The sequence below is a fragment of the Ascaphus truei genome, chromosome 9 (genome assembly GCF_040206685.1).
Source record: "Ascaphus truei isolate aAscTru1 chromosome 9, aAscTru1.hap1, whole genome shotgun sequence".
NCBI classification, from domain to species: domain Eukaryota; kingdom Metazoa; phylum Chordata; class Amphibia; order Anura; family Ascaphidae; genus Ascaphus; species Ascaphus truei.
In genome coordinates this window covers 51,243,039-51,264,978 of record NC_134491.1, presented here as the reverse complement: position 1 = coordinate 51,264,978, position 21,940 = coordinate 51,243,039, and the positions used below count along the sequence as shown (strand labels likewise).

Genomic DNA, 21,940 nt, shown 5'->3' with positions numbered 1-21,940 from the left:
TGTTCTGAAAGGAATTTTGTATAACTGTCCTAAATGTGTATGGCCAACGTGACACTTTGCTTATTCCGTTACTTGAAGACATTTTTTTTTTCTTTCAAAAACACAATTTTACATAAAAGTGAAACGATGTGGGCTGGCCCGGTTACGCTGTTGAGCAGAGGTGGGTTTCAAAAAAAATGGACCTTCTTGCATTTTTTAGATTAAAATAATAATGGAAGAGGACACGGAAATTAAAATTTTGCCGTCTATATTTCACACACTCCGATAACACTCAGACAGCAGATTTTTACAGATTTGCTTTTAAAACTGCATTGAAATGTGCCGGTTGTTATTTTTCAGTTTTCCCTTTTTCTAGTACGTTTAACAAAATGTTAATAATAAAAAAAAAACTGTAAACGGACACGATTCTGTATATGGGATATTGCTGCACCCTCAATAATTCAACCCTATTATCGCTTATTTTAAAAGTGCCAACATACGCCACAGCGCAGTACAATGGGGTACAGAGCTGTAGATTACAGAAACAGTTACATGCCAAATAAGGACAGACACGCGCAAACAGATACAGAACGTAGTGAGGTTCCTGCTCCTGAGAGTATACGAGATTTTGTAACTATTTCATGCAATAAAGTCTCAGTTCAAAGTTCATGAAAATATTGAGTAGAACGTCAGAGGAAGCCTGTCCCACATGTAATTGCTTCCTATTAAACCTCCCCAGCTTCACCAAGTAATAACAGTGTGTTCTCTATCCACATTATAAAAGAACAAAGGGCATTGGATCAATGCGCTTACAATGTAATTAATTAGTGGTGCACGGGGCAATAAAATGACTTGCTCAAGGTCACAAGGAGCAGGCAGTGTGTGCTCATTGGCTTGACCCTCATTAAGCAGCAGCTTCTTGACCAACAAGACTACTGCTTCTGCAATATATAATATACATCAAAGGCAAATTCATTGCACACGTCAGCAACAGTTCAGAGATTAGGTAGATACTATCTGGGCTTGAAGAACAAGTCAGAACTATTTTTTCACTACATGCTGCAGATAAACATATATCTGTCCTGCTGACAAGCTGCTTATCACTGAAAAAATGCAGACAGTACTGAACTTCTGCAAGTCTATACTACACCGCACCTCGCCAGAGACATTAACACCCTTCCAGGAATTTTAGCACCAGAACACACATTGTACAGCAAGAACATACATGCTCAAAAGAAATAAAATACACACGTCAATGGATTGGAAGAGAGGTTTATAGAGGCAGCATTGCTGGCCTCAAACATCGAAAGGAAACGATAAACTTTATCTTAAAGCGGTAGTTCAAGCAATATCCTCCTACACGTGTGTTTTTAAATAAATCAGTTCTGTACTGTGAGAAAATACTTGTAGCATTAAAAAAAAAATAAACAATTTTAAAGATTTTTTTTATTGTATTCTAATGTAACAAGCATTTTTGTTCCTATAGCAACCATTTACAAAGTCACATCCCCTTCCCCAACAGCATCACCTTTTTGAGCCCTGCCTTCTCTCTAGCAGTGAACCAATTGAATCTAGTGCCTGCCTGGTCACATGATTTTCGTCACAGAACTGTGGCTGTCAGTGCAGCAGATGAGGACCCAAGATGCATTTAGTGAACCCCGAGCCGAATCTTCAGCGATCGATTACAGGAGAACGGATCGATCAGCAACTTAGCCAATCACTGGTCAGTGTGTAGATTGTATTGATGCACATATTGAATGACCGTTTTTTTTTAATGGCAGCTTTAACACGACTGTTTTCTTTTTAAACAATTCTACATGTAAATAAGAACATATGCTATCGCTATTCCTTTCCTGGGACTGCCATGGAGATTCTCTTTTAATCCGAGTACTCATTCGTTGATTGGCTGTAGGGAGATGCTGCAGACATCGCGATGGACAAAACTGACTTGTTCAAAGTATGCGTTTGAACTTGTTTGCGAGTTAGTCACTAAATTGGCCGTTAATAATCACTAATGGCTATCACAGTTTCCGGAATAATCATTTAGGTGAAAAATCTAAACGGATCCATTTGGTTTCCAGTACAAAAAAAAAAAAAAAAAACAATGATGTTTCAGTGCATCCAGATCTATTTGCATATGTAAGAGACCTTTCAATAAAATCTAGGTTGTCACACAGAAGACTAGAATCATTGGGTATTTTGTTCCATTTTCAATGCAGCACAGATAAGCAGCACTATTAAACAATGCATGTTTTAAGCAGTACAGGCATACCCCGGTTTAAGGACACTCACTTTAAGTACACTCGCGAGTAAGTACATCTTGCTCAATAGGCAAACGGCAGCTCACGCATGCGCCAGTCTGCACGTCCTGAACAGCAAAACTGGCTCCCTATCTTTACCGAAGCTGTGCGCAAGCGGGGAGGCTATGGAGCCTGTTACAAATGCGTTATTTACATCAGTTATGCACGTATATGACGATTGCAGTACAGCACATGCATCGATAAGCGGGGAAAGGGTAGTGCTCCACTTTAAGTACATTTTCGTTTTACATACATGCTCCGGTCCCATTGCGTACGTTAATGCGGGGTATGCCTGTGTTACATACATGCTCCGGTCCCATTGCGTACGTTAATGCGGGGTATGCCTGTGTTACATACATGCTCCGGTCCCATTGCGTACGTTAATGCGGGGTATGCCTGTGTTACATACATGCTCCGGTCCCATTGCGTACGTTAATGCGGGGTATGCCTGTATACAACAGTGGGGCAATCAAACACCATACAGTATTTATAGGCAAAGATGGGTGGGTAGCCGTGTTGGTCCTTTCTAGTGTTGTACCGGGTCCTATATTTTTTTTCTAAAACCGGGTAACGGTTACCCGGGAAAAATTAATCATTTTACCCGGACGGCACTTATCTGCAGGGTGAGGACGACCGCGGCGACATCTGGGAGCAGCAGACATCCTGGTGTCCGTGGCAGCAGCCGAAGTCCATGTTCAGCCGGCGGGAGCAGCAGGATCAGAGCAAACAGCTCGGGGAACCATGTGACCGGAGCAGGAGCGTTCCTACTGGACAGCCAGGGAGGAGCCGGCTGTGCAATAGGAACACTCCTGTTCCGGTAACATGGTTCCCCGAGCGGTTTGCTCTGATCCTGCTGCTCCCGTCGGCTGAACACGGACTTCGGCTGCTGCCACCGACACCAGGACGTCTGCTGCTGCTCCCACATGTCGCCTCGGTCTTCTTCACCGGTCTTCAGTCACCGGCTGCAGGCAAGTGTTGAACTATTTTCCGCTGCCCTGAAATTATCTGGCGCCGGTTCCGACCCAGTGCCTGTCCCAGCTCCCTGACGCCGTGTAGCTGAAAAAGCACCGGGTACCCGGTACATCAAGAGTCCTTTTTCTCCATATAGTACCAAAGGATGGAGAGGGAGTAAGTAGTATGATACCCTTTATTGGACCAACAAGTACTTTATATGTTACAAGCTTTCTAACCTCACAGGGTCCTTCATCAGGTTCTACTCCCTCTCTCGCCTTTGTCACTATATAGTATTTCTAACAATGATTAGGAATTAGGCTAGATTACTAGCTGGGAATAGATAAATGCCCCTCTACCACATTCCTTTATTGAACACTGTTTTTTCTTCATAGAGAGAAGTTAACGTTTTATTACGTAGAATCAGGGAGACTCCGGGTTTCGGGGCTCTTACCTCCGGGCTGCCGCTGTCAATCTCCGAATGGCGGGGGAGGGGTGCGGTGGCGTTCTCTGGCATTGTCCTGCAATTCCCCCTCCAACTGCAGTGAACATGGCTGCGCGGTGTTGCCATGGCAAGCGGGCGCTACGCGACATCATGGCGCTACACTGCGTCACATCATCATGTGACGCCAGGCAGTTATCCTCACTGCAGTTGGAGGGAGAATTGCAGCAGGATGCCGGGAGACGCCGCCGCACAACGCCATCAAGTACGGGATTTTTGTTTTTTTCCCCCTTTTCTCCGGGTTGGCCTTCAGTAGAAGGTGGTGGCAAATGTGCGTAGAATTCTTGTCCCTCCCCCTCCCCCCCACCCCCAAATAAAACACTTCTGATTTTGAGTATCAGACAAAATGTTTTTCTAGATGAGAGGTCACAGCCTCATTGTATTTTAACATATTTGGACATTCACGCTTCGTTTCTCCAGCTTGATTCTGTAACCACAGAAATATGATAGTCTTTTAAAAAGAAAAATGATAATAACAGCTGTCTGCATAAACTCTCCCAGATCAGCCAAAAACAATCTTGGCCATAGAACAGTTGCTGATTATCTAGTACAGGGGTGGCCAACTTCAGTCCTAAAGAGCTTCCAACAGGCCAGGTTTTCCAGATATCCTCAGTCTTCAACTGCGCTGAAGCAGGGATATCCTGAAAACCGGACCTGGTGGTGGCCCTTGAGGACTGGAATTGGCCGCCCCTGACCTGGTGTACATGTACTGTGCAGGAACCCCCTTTCTCAGTTGTATAATGATTTTATACAAATACTTTTCTTTAGTTGAAGCAAATAAAGTTGCATTCAAAAGATCAGATCGCCGTTTTCGGTGAAGTCTCGAGTCCTGCTTTGTTATTTCAGCACCAAAGCGTTTGATTTACTGCGCACAAAACGCCACTAATTAGCTAAACATGAGCGTATTACCCGTTTCACCAGCCCCATCGCTGCCGGAGTGGCCAGCTAACCAATGCATTTGCATGGGCTCCTTTAGCACCTAACGGGTTACAGTTACATGTGGTGACATCCTTCTGATCGAGGAGATTTAAGGAGCAAACAGATTCTGCACGATAGCAACTTTTCTTATAGAGCTTTCGTCTTTCAACCTGAATTACGAAAGCGTATCCCCTTTACCCTCAACTGTACACTGTTGGTACGTTAGCCTTGCATCGGACCAAGGGAACGTCCTTCATTTAGTGCGCCCAAAACCAGACGCGGGCACATTTTGTCTGGGTCTCCAGTTCAGAACCATAACTTGATAATATATAGGAAAATCAAAAGTAATAAAAGCAAAGAGGGATGACACCTCAGCCGTACCTCGATAGGAGAATATTACAATTTTGGGCTCTCCTTCCATCTATCACCGAAAGCTCCTTGACTTTCATCTTGGAACAAAGCGTATCCTCGCTGGAATCCGTTTCTTTCTGCATGGGACATGGAGAACGTTTTAGGATCATTCCATTAGCGAAGGGATACATGTGTCCCGAATTCCAAACACCGAATACTTGTTTGAAAATTCCCCAACTTCTTACATTTCTCCTGACAAAAAAAAAAAAGCACTAAACAAATAAATAAATCCGACCATGGAAAAACAAAGCCCGGATTTATCTCGTTAAGGTCTTTTTTTTTCGATATAAAATAGGTGGCAATAAGTAACATCATCTGTGCAGAACGTTAAAGAGTTTCAGGTGTTTTAGGAGTAAAACACCGGGGTTAATTAACCTCACACAGTTAGAACGCCAAAAAGCATAGTTTGTGAATAGCGCAATCATCGGGTTTAAATAAAAATCGACAAACACAAGATCTTTGTATTAATGAGGTTATGAAATACAAAATAATTGCCAAAAAAAAAAGAGCTAAAAATAGAAAATACTAATACAGTACCGGAGTATTACATCCCGCTCTTCTTGAGAGCACCTGTGTTTTAAAATAAATAACATGCTTAATAAACTGTTTTTTTTACATCTATTCAGTAAAACGTTACACGGCACCAACCTGATGAAGGGTTTCTATATACGCAAACAGGCAATGTCGAGATAATGTTTTCCTGCCACATTAGGTAGGGAGCTATCATTTGAATGTGTATGCGTCAATGTGCTGTGCTTACCCTACCATAATCAGCCAGCTAACTTCCATTTATTCCGGTCATTGTTTCCTTTTGAACAAAACAATACATTAGACCAGGGGAGGCCAACCACCGTCCTCAAGACCGGTTTTAAGGATATCTCTGCTTCAGCACAGGTGGCTTAATCAGTGGCTCTCAGTCTTCGACTAAGCCACCTGTGCTGAAGCAGGGATATTCTTGAAACCTGACAGTGGCCCTTGAGGACTGGAGTTGGCCACCCATGTAATATCAACCGAACAAGTAAAATCAAGATTTTATTTTTTATCTATTTTTTTATTTTAAATGAATTTTATTACTTTTTAAAAAATTTTTTTTTTACCTTTTTTACTTAAAAAATAATAAAATAAGTTATTTTAAAGGCCTAACATTTAAACCGAACATTAGGTCAGAGCGCAGGGTTCATTTGCATTTCATTCATTCCTAAAGCCAACGATTGAGTAATTTTGCCAGGATTGAAGCCGCAGCGAACTTACCTGCTTGGCGTTATTGTTCGTGAAGAATTCCTGCAGCCCACAACCATGGAAAAGGCAATCATTGCGTGCAATTCAGCGGCCGCGGCAAAGAGACAAGAGATAGAAAGGAGCCAAAGCAGAGTCAGCGAGATACATCAGACATTACAGCGTGGCTGGCTGGCTGGCTGCAGAAAGCAATGCAAATACAACCAGCTATGTGGTCAAGGCGTAATATTGTGAACATGCAAATCACTAAGAGAACCTAGAAGCGGCTATAAGGTCATGTGCTTAGAAACTCGTGCAAGCGCAAAAGGCTCGACATCCAAGACACGAATGTCATCTGATTCATCAGCCGGCATCGTACCGCGTTACAAGGTTAAAGTGTGCACGTGGAAAGGATTGAAGCGAAGGGCCCCGAAAAAGTGCCAGCGCTTAGCAGCACTTAGTGAACACGACCCCTTTCCTTTAAAGTTGGTCTGCAAAACCTTTTTGCCAAGCAGGCAAACACCAAAAAATAGTAAAGAAAGAATGAATGCAAAACGGTCATTTAATGACTATACAAGTCAAAGAATGCAACATTTCGGTGCGGTGCTCCTTGAGCATTGGGTACTTATACCGTTATTAAATGACCTTTTCGCATGAATTCTATCTTTACCATGTTTTCGTGTGCTTGGCCCCTCTGGGTGTTATGTTGTTCCTTGACTAGGATTTTTTGCGTGTAGCACCCACTTTTGCCGTTCTTTTTCTCCCAGTCCCCACTACCCAAGTTGCTTTTTCCCCGATTCCCTTTTTCGATGTTGGCGTTTACCAAGCAGGCAAAACATGATTCAACTAGGCGACGAAGTGCAATAAAAACATGATTTAATACACAAATGTTAGGCCAGTTTTTATTTCGGCGTGGGTGTATCTGATTGAGGGAAGTTAGGTCTCGAAAGCTCAATGATAACGGCATCCTTCAAGATCGGTGACGCTGATCCATTGCAAAGTATCACAATCCATAGAAAGGTAAAACATTTTAATACACATTTGTTTTTTTCTGTGGGAAGCAGGGGGTGGGTCTCCAGAACTGATTTGTGTTCATTTCATCTCCCGGGACCCGCTGCTTCCACTAGGTCAGGGATCTCCAACTCCGTCCTCAAGGGCCACAAACAGGCCAGCGTTTATGGATATCCCAGCCTCAGCACAGGTGGTTCAGTCAAAGACTGAGCCACCTGTGCTGAAGCAGGGATATACAAAAAAGTGACCCTTGAGGACGGAGTTTGAAACCTCTGCTTTACAGTTACAAAGGTAAGGAGTCTTTCACCAAAAAAAAAAAAAACGCATGTGATAGGGGGGTCATTTACTTAAAGCTGAAGTCCAGGCAATATCCTGCATGTGTGTTTTTTTTTTAATAAATCAGTTCTGTCGTAAGAAAAAATACTTTTAGCATTCTCTGTTTTAAAAAAACAACTTTGAAAGACCAATTTTCTTGTATTCTATTTTAACAACCATTTACATTCCCCATATTTAAAGATGTCGCCAAACTTTGCCGATCAATAGACGGAGAACGAATTGACCAGCAGCTATGCAGTTCTTTAGGTAATTAGAGATTGCCCACATGAAACTATTGAAGTAAAAAAAATAATAAAAAAAAAAAAAAATTTTTTAAAAAAGACTGAACTGCAGCTTTAAAGGAAATTAAAGAAAAGCGCAAAGCTTTAAAAAGGATTTTTTTGGCAAAACTGTGGCAATCCCCCCCGAAAAGATTTATCCAGATACTCGACTATATAGACACTTTTAGTGCAATTTACAACATACTGAATTCAACTCCATTTGTTTTAACTATTATGGTAACTGCAGAAACACGGCAACACTGCAAATCATGGATCAAACCGACGTGGAACACCACATTCCAGCACCACAACATTACCTGCTGTCGTTGGTAAGCCGAGAAAGTGCGTTCAATGTCTTCTAGGTCTAAAATCTTGAATACCTTTGCGTCATCAATCTCCACCCACACGGTACCATCCAGCTTATTCTAAAATGTAAACATCGCATTAAACTTGTCTGCTGTCGGACTCCATGCAAGTGGTCTGAATATATTAATTTCCACCTCTTCAGTACTATACGCTTATAAATGTAGGTATATCAAAACAAAATCTTTCATGTTTAAACTATGCCCGGTGACGCGCATCGCTTTTTCCTGCAGCAAATTAGTTTGACCGTATTCAAAGGCAATTATTTACAAAAAGAAAAGAATAAAGAGAGGCAGATCGTACAAAACAAGTGGCTTGTACTGTTGAACTTTAATTCACGTTGGCAAAATAACACTATTTTTCAGCAAAAGTGACCAATGGAAAAAACCCACAATTTGTTGCTCTTAGATTTCAGGACACCCACAGCTCTGCAACTCTCTCACTACGCACCAACATTTCAGGTTTTTGTATATCTACATCCCAGTTACCATTACTTGCACTCAGCGCTAGTTGTGCGTATACGGCTGTGACCTACGTGTGGCTTAGAGCAGGGGGATATAAGAGGAGAAACCTTTACCCCCCTACTTTTAGCTTGGACTGCTAGAGAGATTTGTAAGCCAAGTTATACGTTATAAGCAAGCCTTCAAAGATTGTCTCTGCTTGATAAATAATAAAAACACAAATGACATATACTGCTCACAAGTTGTGTGAACAATGAGTATTGAGTTATGGATTCGTCCACAAATGCCAAGATTGGTATCGGGTGCATACTATGAGCTATATATGATAAATATATCAAAAATTAGAAGAAAAGACGTTTTTAACACCTATACCTTCTAGCTAGAAGCGCATTCACTGTAGCACTCCTGGGGCAGTTAAAATATAACTTTTATTAAGTCTCATATAAAATAGATTATTTATTTTATATGAGACTTAATAAAAGTTATATTTTAACTGTCGCAGGAGTGCTACAGTGAATGCGCTTCTAGCTAGAAGGTATAGGTGTTAAAAACATATTTTCTTCTAATTTTTGATATATTGATAAATAATAATATATATATCTCTAGATATGTAGATGATATCTTTAATACAAACATCTCCCCCGGCTAAAAAGTATTTTGCAGAAAGAATTCTATTTGTGATGAAGTTGAACAAAGACCAGCGCAGTAGAAGAGATGTGCGTAGGGTGCGTAGGGTGCTTACCTCTGGCAATTTAGACCAGTTGAAGGACTTGAGGGGGTTTGTTGGTTGTGGAATATTTTTCCTTTTCAGTGCTGCACCCAGAGGTGCTCCAGGAGTTGCTAATCCCCCTAAAGGAGGGGGGCCAGGGGGAGGCGGGGGGCCTCCTGGGGGGGGCGGTGGGGGAGGAGGAGGGGCTATTCCACCAGGCAAAGGAGGTGGGGGAGGAGGTGGCACGGGGATCCCAAAAGGGAATGATATGGGTCCGCCGGGTGCTCCAGGAGGAAGAGGGGGGCCCCCAGGAACAGGCGCACAGACCGCTCTCTGAAACATAGACCAAAAGGGGAGTTACATGTACATTGGGTAACCCACACGCTTCAGCTCAGCTAAGACCTTGTAAGTTACTTAACTTCCATGTGTTCTGACATATACCATCTTAAATTAAATAGAAGAGTGTGCATTTCCAAATTTGATGGATAAAACATTTGAATATGGTGTACAGCAGGGGTGGTCAACTCCAGTCCTCAAGGGCCACCAACAGGTCAGGTTTTAAGGATATCCCTGCTCCACTGAGCCGCCTGTGCTGAAGCAGTGATATCCCGAAATACCTGGTCTCTTGGTGGCCCTTGAGGACTGGAGTCGGCCACCCCTGGTGTACAGGTTGACAATGACTCAGGACATCATTTATTTCTTCCATACTATATATAGTATACTATATATAGTATATCTATACTCTTCCATATAAAGGACACTCTAGTACTGTACTTCGTAGAGATCAAAAAAACATCGAAATGAAACAAGTCACAGACTGAGTCCTAGCTCGACAGTTTTAGGAAGACCTCGGCTTGTTTAGAAAATGGATGGCCTCGGAATTAGAGATGGTTCTCCATAAATCCTTGGACTGCAGGACCAGTATTCTCCGTTGTAGATTAAGCACACACTGGAAGCGTGCAAGGCTTCCTTACCCTGTTAAACTCCTGGATCTGAGCGGAGAGTTCCACCACCTGCTGTTTCACTTGCTTATACTCGGTGGACTCTTTCTCCAGTTTTTCTTTCATTTTATTCAGGGTCTGCATCATCTCATCCTTCTCTTGAGTCTTTGCATCGCATTCTCTTTCTTTCTTCTCCAACTTCTGCTGCAATTCGTGGTGCTCTGCAATGGGGATGGGGGGGGTCGAGGGAGATGTGTCATTGCCCGTGAACGTCTAAAGAAAAGCAGCGGATCTTGTTCGGTGGGAAAATGTGAAATTCCCCACCGAAAAGAAATGTGTTACTGTGCGATACGGAGTATCAATATACATTTTGCCACTCACTGGAATCTTCGTGTGAAACGATTTTGAAGGGGGGTGGGGTGTGAGTTGTGGTGTGGGGGGGATGGGTGTGTGTGTTTGGTGTGTGGTTGTGCGCGCACACACACACACACACACACACACACACACACACACACAGACTCTAAACTAAAGGCCCTCAAACTAATGATCCCTGATGAAGTAGCCATTAGCGGCTACGAAACGCGTAGGACATTTGTTCAGTCATCCTTGCTGCATCAACGAAAGGAATCCTCCTTCACCCTGCCTCCGTAGCCGGCGACCAATACCGTGTCCCGCTAAGCTCTGGTGAGAGCGTGAGCAGAGCGTGAAGATGCACCAGCAGATAGGCACATCTTTCACTCACCTGGAGCCTGGGATTGCTGTAGACACGAGCCGCGACTGAGAAAGCATCAGCCACTGATGGTGACAGCCGGGTGAAGTGCATTCCGCTGAGGACTTTCCTATTTGAGTTTTTACTCGGCAATGTACTTTTAACAAGGATGTTTGCGAGTTTTCTACCTCTAGTTTTGTAGTTTTAACCTTTTGTACATATTATTATTATTATAATAATATATATAAATAAATAATGATGCATCACAAACTCTCCTAGCTCCAAAACCAAGGCAAGAGTGGAGAAAAGAATCTGCCCCAATGTATTAAAACATTAAAGGCCCATATTTACCAAGCAGCCTTCTGCAATAAAACACCATCCAGTGCTGGAAGTCTTCATACAGCGCATTGACTTACTTGGGCGGTAAGGTCTCTCCCATCGCCAGATGGTACCTTTATGGCACAAGACTGCTCAGTAAATATGGCCCAAAGCCCGCTGATTTCATGGAATTTGACACATCCGGTGCAGTTTTTTTGGTCCACTTTTACAGCCTCATACTTTGATATTGACCTCCTCTATAGAGTAATTCTGGCAGTTTTTGTTTTCTAATAGCTTCAATTATATCCGTTGTTATATATTTTGGCTTCAAACGTAGAGTTAACATTTAAAATAGTTCACCTTTTCTCATCTTTTCGGCTTGTTCTTTCCATTGCTTGACTTCGTTTTCATTAACCAACCTGTGGGACAATACAGAATATCAGTGTGGCATTAACATCATCATATGTCCAAATAAATACATGTGTCAGACGCCTATTGGGCAAAGCAGCAAATATCCCGAAGCCTGAAAGTGCAAAATCTAAAGGCTACTTTGTGTGACCTTTGGTTAAGCCATCATCTTCCTATGTTTTGGCATATAAAATCTACTGTTGGCTCTATATTAAATAAACTAGTATAATTATACATGGGAAACATGGAATATTGATTATGAATAGTTTATCCATGGGCATCATTGGATAATTATATTCACCTATTCTTCCAAGAATGTGCTATTGATCAGCTGTCTCGCTATAACCTCTTGTATGAACCGTAACACAGATTCCTTGCCTTTGTATTTTCCAATACTTCTTATTCCTTGCCCGTCTCCGATGCAGTTAAAAATATCTCCAGTTATTCTTCATTATGGTTATCCGTAGCCAAAGACTTATATACTCCATTTTTTTTTTACACTTTAACATACCAATATATACCTACATACGTAGTGCTACCGAAATGACACCCTGCTGCTTTTACCAAAATCATCTGAAGCAATTACTCAAATTGTATACGGCAGGGGAGGCCAACTCGTGTCCTCAAGGGCCACCAACAGGCCAGGTTTTAAGGATATCCAAGCTTCAGCACAGAGGGCTCAATCAGTCCCAGCTTCAGCACCGGTGGTCCAGTCTTCGACTGAGCCGCCTGTACTGAAGCTGGGATATCCTTAAAACCTGACCTGTTGGTGGCCATTGAGGACTGGCGTCGGCCTCCACCGGTATAGGGCATTCAGGTGTAAGAGTTACTCACATTCGAACAACATTTTTAACATTAAAATTTTCCAGCGGAGAGAGGTCAGGATCCTGCCCTTTGTCATTCTGGATAACTATTTGCTGTACTATTCTGTCCAGTAGCAGCCAGTAATGGACAGTGTTACTTCTTTTATCTAGGAAACAAAAGAACAAGCAGAATCACTGTAGACAGGTCAAACTGTCAAACTTATTTGTATCTGTTCTGTACAGCACAGACACTTCGCTTATTGTTCAGGCTCAACCTTGAACATACGAAAGATTTCAACAAGGTCCATTATCATATACACTTGACTATGAAGCAACTGAAACAAGGTTTCCCCCCCACCCCCCCCCCCCCAAATCCACTTTATAAGTAACATATGTTCTGTTAATAGAAATATGCACCAACATTGTAACCGGTTCGAATAGAGACACACAGATTTCTGCATGCTAGAGAATAGCTCAACCAGGGACATTGGTGCAGACGTTGCATGAATAAGCAAATATGTCAAATGGTAAAAACACTGGGCAAAAGTGTTCCATATTAAATATTCAAAATAATGGCAGTATAAAGTGATTTTTCTTCTAAGGGAAAGAATAGCTGTGTGCGTTGATTGAATGCACTGTATGTGTGCTGCGTACCGCGCGCTATACTTTAATTGTGAAGCGCTTTGAGCCCATTGGGAGAAAAGCGCTCTATGAAATAATAATAATAATAGTATGCGATTTCAAACAGCAGATTAACATGGAAGGGTGGTGCGATTTCCTTTGTGTTTGCCAAAAACCCGTTCTGGAGCATGAACTACTTGGGACGTATGTACTCCTCTGTAATACCAGGATATTGTGCGCCCTCCCATATTGTATTAGGAAGTGGGATATGTTGGGAGCAGCGGTGGACAACTCCAGTCCTCAAGAGCCACCAACAGGCCAGGTATTAGGGATATCCCTGCTTCAGTCATTCTGACAATCACCGAGCTGAAGCAGGATAGCCTTAAAACCTGGCCTGTTGGTGGCCCTTCAGGACTGGAGCTGTCCACCCCTGTGTTGGAGTCACACACAAAAAAGAGACCATACTGGTTCCATCCCTCAGTAGACGTACTTGTCCACCTTTCGTTTGACTACTTCAATGCATTACCCATCATGTGTGGATCAACCAACGCGAGTTCCGTTCACACCCGCCAGTGAGAATATACTTACAAGGCATTTGGAGGCAGTGGTGGAGCACAGACATAAAGTGAGGGTAGGAATCCGTGTGCGTTAACCTCTTTCTTGTTAGCTCAAACATCTGAGTCGCGCTTTTAGTGTCAATATGGATCTGTACAAAGCAAAATCCCATATCAGAAAAACCAAAGATCAATTCACATTTTTCCCCCTCCCCTTCAAAGTGACGGAGGGCAGAATACATACCAACTCAAATCTTTTGGCAAATTCGAGATCATCTTCATTCCTCAGCATTTCAAAAAAATCTAAATGCCTAGAATAAAATGTAAAAGCCTGGATTATTACCTGAACGGATTAAAAAAAATAAATGTTTTATATAAAAGCTGAAATTTCAGACAACCGCTTCCAATTATTAAAGAAGGACAAACAAAATAGGACACAAGATTGATTATATACGGCTTGCTATTTCAGCTTTCTTAGCACACCACAGTGCAGGCCGCTCCTGTGAATGTGGGAAAGACCCAAGCTTTGGAATTCTGTACCTGTCTAGCGTTGAATTGTCATGTTCCCGCAGTTTATCTATTACCGGCTGGATTCCCAACATCAGGAATTCGTATCGAAGATGAAGTCTAAAATCCAAGCTTTCCTGAAAACAAACCGCGACAGAGAAAGCAGGAGATGCTGAGCACACATACAGGCTTTTGTGTCTAGATTTTTATTTTATTTTTTAAACAAAGGAGATCCTTACCACACCCGCTCCTTGGCTAAGAACGGCGTTGATAAAGGACATGATCGCGGTCTTAAGATTTACTTCATCCCGATATCTTCCTGTGCTTCGATCTAAATCATTAATAAGGGTCTGGAAAAATGCAGACACAGATGTCAAGTTTATTACGTGGTTAAATATTTTTGACAGCGCACAATACATTGTGTTACCTCATTTTCAAGAAGTATGTCCAGGGTAAAAACAATATGATGTTGACAACATTATATATTACAGTTATAAAAATGTTAAGGTTGGACTAGTACTGCTCACTAAAAGTGAGACAGACAGACACCGACATCGAAAAGGGACCAGAATCTCGTGCTGTTGAACTTCACATAATGCACTAATGACTACATTCCAGCATGAGATGCTATAGGGTGACGGTATACCCAGTCCTGGATGTATGCCAACGTCTCTGTACCAGTTTTTGATCCATTTGGACATTATCAATTTGCCCTAAAATCTTGGCTTACACATGAACTTTGATTTGTATTATTTTCCTCAACCCTAGAGCCAATCTTTTTTTTTTTTTTTAAGTCTTCTAAAGATTTTGACTTGAATCTTCAGGGGGGAGGGGAAACTCGTTCCGGATTGAACCAGGGACCTCATATCCAAAACCCTTCCTATAGATATATATCTATATAGTTCTGTATATTGAGTACATCATAAAATAGGTACCTGGAAGCGTGTCCGTTCGCTGGCATATTTCTGATAGTGCAGCATGGCCTCTAAAACCTTCTTGTGACCTCCAGGGACCAAGCAGACGGCTCCCATTATTTCCAGCACCGCTACCTTAGTTTTAATGTTCTCTGTGCCGAGACTTTGAGCGATCACATTAATACTCTCCGAGTGGGCCAAGACATGGGCCCGTCCCTGAGAGTTGTTCATTAGCGCCTTAATGCAGCCAATGAGAGAGGTATGGATTTGAGACTCTGCAATGTCATAGTCCATGCTTTTTAGGAAGTTTAAGATACATGTTAATCCGTCCAAGTCGATGAATCTTGTCACAAACCTGTGAAAATGAAAGAACACATCGGAAAAAAAATATGTGAAAACCAGAATAATAATGGATACCCATTTAGATACAAAGAACATGTTACTTAGTGGGGTTTGCTTTATTCTGCTAAACCAGTGATTCTCCAACAGGGGGTTTGGGAACGCCAGGGGTCTCCAAGGTGTTCACCAAAAACATACGTATTAAAGCCCCAAACTGCCCCTTAGCGTGGTTGGTATAGCGGTCAATTACAACTGGCACTTCCAAAGTCCTTGCTTTGCATCCACAGCAGTGAGGCATTGTGGGTCGTGACTTTGGAAGCTCCCGCAGTGAGTGACGGCTATAACCCCCATGCTGTCTGCACACACCGGAGGTGTAGTTTGGAGCCTTATTGGCCTTGGGGCGTGTGTTCCCTCCACGAGCTCAGGGCACGATTCTGCCTGGGATCAGTCACACCCTTTTGTTAGCAAAAGTCTGATGAGTGGGTAATAGGCACCGATTTCATCATTAAGTGTTCGTGGAAGAAATATTTATGATATATTTCTAGTAGAGGATGCACAATGTAAAAAACCCCACAAAAGTTGGAACCTGTGTGGGGAAACAGACCACATCGTGCCTGCTGCGTACACATCAGATGTTATAGTAAAGACCAGCTTGAGTGCAAAGCAGAGTTAAGGAGAGTCTGAGCGAAGAGATGGATCTGACATGATAAAAAAGGTGTGCAATCGCCTCTGCCTTTTGCAGCATCAAAGGATTAATACGTGATGGAAACAGGCTAATTGATTGCAGGAGCATCCTTCTGGACCAAGTTGTGTCCGTTCAAAAATGTCAACAACTATATTTGCTGTTGAAGGGACTTTAACACCACTATAACATAATTGGGGAAGATGTTTGAGCAGGGGTGGGCAACTCCAGTCCTCAAGAGCCACCAACAGGTCAGGTCGTCAGGATATCCCTGCTTCAGCACAGGTGAGCCACCTGTGCTGAAGCAGGGATATCATAAAAACCTGACGCTGGCCCTTGAGGACTGGAGTTGCCCACCCCTGTGTGAGAGGAATAGGACACAGAGCTTCAAAGGAGGTTAAATTAACAAAAGGAAGCGAATGATCCAACCCAAATCTACCTTAAGTCTACACATTTCCACAACCAAATTACAAATGTGATGCAAAGAAATCTACCCTTAAAAACTCAAATAAGGGAGCAGCGCAGTGTACAGTAATACAGCGTAAATGTCATTGCCTCATAGGTTTCGTTCGCAGTGCGGTCTTCAAACTTTCTATCGTTTTGTTCCTTTCGTCTTCCTCTTCCTTTTCCAGGGCCAGCAGTGTTCTTCTCTGCGCAGAGGAAGAAAGGGGTTAAAAAGAAGGAGCAGCGGTTACGCGATACATTTGCATAATTCGCCATGTTTAATGGGGACATTGTTACCAGCGCCTTTGTTTAACAGCTACCCCACAAACCTAAAACCACGCTTAAATGTACTGATGGACCGGAACAGAAAGAGAAGTAAACGGTCTTTTATTTTAAACATTTCCAGCAACAGTTACTACAAATAGAGCGTTGCAGCCGCAGTTTGGGGCATATTTTAGGAGGGCTCAGATTGGATGACAGCAGGAACGGATTTTGGGCCAAGTTAATCCATCTGTTGTAAACAAGAGAGCAGAGACTGATGAATATCAGCCTTACTGGTATCTTTTTGTAGAAAAATTTATTTGTTCTTTACTTCGAACAGTAACATTGCTTAAAGCAACAATTCCCCTTAAAGCTGCAGACCAAGAAATATCCTACATGCGTTTTTTTTTTAAATAAATTAGCTCTGTACTATAAGAAAATACTTGTAGCATTTTTTTTTTTAAACAGCCACTGTGAATGACATTATTAATGTATTATAATGTAACAAGCATTTTTTGTCTCTATAGCAACCATTTACAAAGTCACATCCCCTTCCTTTTCTGAAACAGGCCCTGGCGCACCCCTTTTTTGAGCCCTGCCCTCTCTCTAGCAGCGCACCAAATGTATCTAGTGACTGCTGGTCACATGATCAGACGATCTCGCACCCTCAGCGGGTTCCTACACTCCCAATGTTACAGGTTTATGTATTTCCTCCACTGCAGAGAGAGAAAAGGAAACAAAAAACACTGCAGCCGACAGCATGGGGTGCGTGACATGTACGCAAGGCCTAATGCCATGTCCCCAGGGGCCGCTGCTGCGCGCTATGGCGTGTGCGCCACACGCAGAGCACAGCCCCTCTATGGGGCAGGCCCCAGTCGACGTGCGTGGGCGCACAAGCCGCGATGCGACCGCCTTGGCCAAAAGACAAGACTTTTGGCGCGGTGGCCGAACTTTGCCCACGTCACAGCGGCGGTTCAGCCAATGAGTGCAAACCAGCCGCATCACGTCATGGCCGCATCACGTCATGGCCGCATCACGTCATGGCCGCATCACGTCATGGCCGCATCACGTCATGGCCGCATCACGTCATGGCCGCATCACGTCATGGCCGCGTCCGCGCCCCATCCCTGTCAGATCTCCTGCTCTCCAATGCAAGTGCAGCTGCAGACCACAGGTCGCGGCTGAAACGGGTGCACGCGCAGCCAGACGCACCAGCACGCGCAGCTGTGACCACTAGGGCAGTAGCCGAAGGGGTTAAAATTAAGAAACACTATATATGTGCTATGTACTATATATGTGCTATGTACTATATATGTGCTATGTACTATATATGTGCTATGTACTGTGCTATGTACTATATATGTGCTATGTACTGTGCTATGTACTATATATGTGCTATGTACTATATATGTGCTATCTATGAGCTACAGTGCAGTTATAACCCAGAAGTGCTTAATAATTAAGTGACAAAATCTATAAAAAAAAGAAAAGTTCTTTTGTTTTCCGTTTGCCTTGTGCATGGGGATCCAAGTCTTGGATTCAATGATGGGATTTGAAGAACCCAGACTTGCTCATCTCCATCTAAGTCTCATACAGCCCGTTTACGGGGAGAGGCGAGAGCGGCACAATACATTTTCTCTATGGCACACCAGACCGGAAAAATAAATATTTATATAATATATATATATATATATATATATATATATATATATATATATATATATATATATATATATATATATATATATATATATATATATATTCAGTGGTCGACAAATCACCAAAAAATCTACTCGCCGAACAAAAAAAAATCTACTCGCCACCTAGTACCACACGTGTGCTACTTGGGCCAATAGGAGCTCGCCACGATGTTAAAACCACTCGCCCGGGGCGTGCAAATGTATAGGTTTGTCGAACACTGTATATATTATATATATATATATATCATGTATATCAAAGTATGATGGTTCTAAACAGTACTCAGTAGCACTATTTTTTTATTTGCATATCTACCATGTCTTGTATTCACACTTAGGCCGCGTTTATAGTGCCGGCGACGCGACCGATGATGTCACCCGTCACCACTGGCAAAAGTTGAACTTTAGTTTTAAGCGACGTCGCTGGCGACAAGGCCAGTGACGTCACCAAGGAGGAGGGCAGTGCTCTGATTGGTTTAGAGACAGTCACATGTGGCGACTGTCTCAAAAACAAAATAAAATTTCACTGAGCTTCCAAATTTTTGGTCGCTCCGTCGCGCTTACTATAAGCGCATGCGACGGATTCAATGGATTTGTTTTGGCGCGACGTCGCGTCGCCAGACGCTATAAGCGCAGTCTTTCACTTTTTTTTTTTTATTTTTTTTTTTTTTAAAGGATGAAAGGATCTTATTATTTGGAAAGACTGTCCACTTTCCTTTTTTTTTAATTTTATTTTAGAGCTCATATTGTAGGAAGCCTTCCTAAAATCAGGTCACGCACTTAGCTGCGAAGTTTAGAATTTATTGAAAAATCAGGCAAAGTAGCACAACTTCTGTTCAAGACGACTGGACCACTGTTTATTGCAACTGCATAGCGGAGACCGGCAAAAGCAACAGACACTTCAAGAACCCCGCTTCATTTTGGATACTTTTCAACACACGTGGATGTGCAAGCTTGGAAAAGGAAGGACCGCGGTAATTACAAACACACCATGGGGGGCATTTATGGCCAAGTTTGCATTTCTGCATCCAATGTCACACCGGTACCTTAAGAAGATGTGTTTCTTAAATGCATGCTAATGGTATATAAAAGAAATGACTAATTTCCCCTCTCCGTTTGACACTGGGTGATTTATGAACTTAAAGCAAATGCATTTCACAGGAAGGAAATGTGGCTGCATCGGTTTGGGAGTTTACAGTAACTAAGACTCGGCAGTTTTCCTGACGTTAAGGGAAGAATGAAAGACAGATGCTGTATTTGATACACCCCATTACAGCAGCAATGCTACATTTCCGCCTTTCTTCTATTTTTCTTATGCTTATATGTAAAGCGTGTGACTATGTATAATTCTACATTCTTACCTAAGCTGGCGATCGTTTGGTGCTCCTGTTCTAAATCTGTAAAAATCCTTATAGTGTGACTAACTAATGGCTGCTTCAGTCGGTGTAACTCAGCAGCTACAATGTATCCTTATATTACGAAGGTAACATTAACTTGTTACAGTTTGCAGCTGAAACTGCTGGGAATATTGGCAACAGGACAAAGCAGGTGAAAATACCTTGGCACAGAGCTTTAGGAATGTACACAATTATTGGAAAGGTATTTCTGTCGCACACTGGACAGATCATATCGTTTTCCCCCGAAACATTGTGCGATTTCTCAATTCTGCTACAACAAACCAACATTAAAATGTCTTCCCGGCTCCAGTGTGATCTGCTCAGCGTGTGACCCGCTCAGCGTGTGACCCTTTATCAATTGTGTTGTTGCAGTGGGCCGAGCAATTGTCCCAAAACATCTCCAGCTACAAGAGGCCATCCTGTAATACACACACGCACACACACGCACACACACGCACACACACGCACACACACGTTTTACCCTCTCTCATGGCCCCCTTTCTTATATTGAGTTCACTTCCTAAACTGTTAAAGCAGGGGTTCTCAACTACAAACCTTAAGAACTGCCCTCAACAGGACAGGTTTTCAGGATATCCCAGCTGCATCACAGATGCTCAATCTAAGACTGAGCCGCCTGTGCCGAGGCTGGGATATCCTGAAAACCTGTCCTGTTGGTGGCCCTTGAGGATGACAGTTGAGAAACCAAAAGTTAAAGGGGTGATCATAAAAAAAAAAAAAAAAACGCCCAGCTGCTCCTAGAAAGCGGTTGCACAACGCGCATGGAAGCGGCAAAGAAAAGCATCTGCTTCTCTATGAAATCCCTCTCGTTAAAGTTATCTTGGAAGTCGTTAGGAAATATTCCTTGTATCTGGAGTATTCACCTGGCGGGTTTCCACTGCAGTTGCTCAGCAGCTGTTCCCTGAGCTTATGTCCACTATGCCCTTCCTTGTTTGTGTTATCACTGTGACCCATTCAATAGACAGCGATTACGGCAAATGGAAAAACAAGGACGGCGGGGCTGGTGAATAGATAGAATAAACAGTGACACGCTTGCATGTTGAGAGGGAATAAAGTCTGCTACCCGTCTTCCCCGGACTTCATAACAAAGAGGTCAAAAGTGGGGAAAAAAAGGCAAAATTCTGAATTAATAAAAATCGAGCAGTGGCTCCAGGACGCACAATTAACTTTATGTGCCATTGATTTTTTATGACTTTTATAGCTTTGCTGCCAACTAGATTTACTTGTAATCCATCTACATCCAACCACCCCTTCCAAAGAAAAGCACGCAATATTTAACAATACATTTTTTATGATCTATTTATAGCCCCACGTGATGAAATACAATATTCTGAAAGCACTTTGTGGTCAGTAAACAAACATGTTACTTTTTCAAGGGAATTCTAATAAAAGCTCCCCGTGTGCAGTGCGCAAACAAAACAACCAACAAGAGGAGCAAAAAGGGACACTTACTGCAGCCATTAAATTCAGCTGGTCGATGTAGAACTCCGGCCAACTGGTCGCTCCTTTGTTTTCTTCTTGATCCTGAAAAAGAGCAACACAAATATAAAAATGTACTAATTCCATGGGCACGTGCAAAGCTGGGAAAACAAAGGGTGTGCTCGTGTGCTCCGTTATTGCATGCAGATTTTTCATTACAAAGTTCTCGCAACGCATCATATCACAATTGAAAAACCATTGGAATTAATATTTGGATATATTAATTGATGCATGTCTTTTTTTTTTCCAACCTTATCTACTATGCAACCATGATGTAGGCCAGGGGTGTGCAAATTTGGGGGGGCGTAAGATTTTGCAGAGGCCCCGCGCTCTTCCCCGAGGCATTTAAATTAAATGCCAAGGGGATCGAGTGAGGCCTCTGCAACTTCCCTTACCTGGGCCGATGCGTCACCAGGGCAACGTGACGTCAAA

General features: G+C 42.6%; 1 protein-coding gene across 7 annotated transcripts in view; it reads right to left on the bottom strand.

The window, feature by feature from the left end:
* The window catches only part of DAAM1 (dishevelled associated activator of morphogenesis 1), a 113,580-nt gene that overhangs the window by 21,176 nt on the left and 70,464 nt on the right, over nucleotides 1–21,940 (bottom strand). For 3 of the 7 annotated variants that reach the window (XM_075614798.1, XM_075614799.1, XM_075614797.1), the window contains exons 4-18: nucleotides 21,482–21,553; nucleotides 16,768–16,862; nucleotides 15,213–15,546; nucleotides 14,517–14,627; nucleotides 14,311–14,414; nucleotides 14,015–14,081; nucleotides 13,805–13,922; nucleotides 12,627–12,762; nucleotides 11,745–11,803; nucleotides 10,391–10,578; nucleotides 9,450–9,749; nucleotides 8,201–8,308; nucleotides 6,313–6,342; nucleotides 5,599–5,631; nucleotides 5,032–5,138 (exon numbers count right to left, since the gene is read on the bottom strand). In XM_075614798.1, the coding sequence (XP_075470913.1) occupies nucleotides 5,032–5,138; nucleotides 5,599–5,631; nucleotides 6,313–6,342; nucleotides 8,201–8,308; nucleotides 9,450–9,749; nucleotides 10,391–10,578; nucleotides 11,745–11,803; nucleotides 12,627–12,762; nucleotides 13,805–13,922; nucleotides 14,015–14,081; nucleotides 14,311–14,414; nucleotides 14,517–14,627; nucleotides 15,213–15,546; nucleotides 16,768–16,862; nucleotides 21,482–21,553 (1,862 nt within the window). Of the gene's footprint in view, nucleotides 1–5,031; nucleotides 5,139–5,598; nucleotides 5,632–6,312; nucleotides 6,343–8,200; nucleotides 8,309–9,449; nucleotides 9,750–10,390; nucleotides 10,579–11,744; nucleotides 11,804–12,626; nucleotides 12,763–13,804; nucleotides 13,923–14,014; nucleotides 14,082–14,310; nucleotides 14,415–14,516; nucleotides 14,628–15,212; nucleotides 15,547–16,767; nucleotides 16,863–20,892; nucleotides 21,112–21,481; nucleotides 21,554–21,940 lie in introns of those variants that run through there. The other 4 variants (XM_075614803.1, XM_075614801.1, XM_075614800.1 and 1 more) reach the window with 4 other exon arrangements.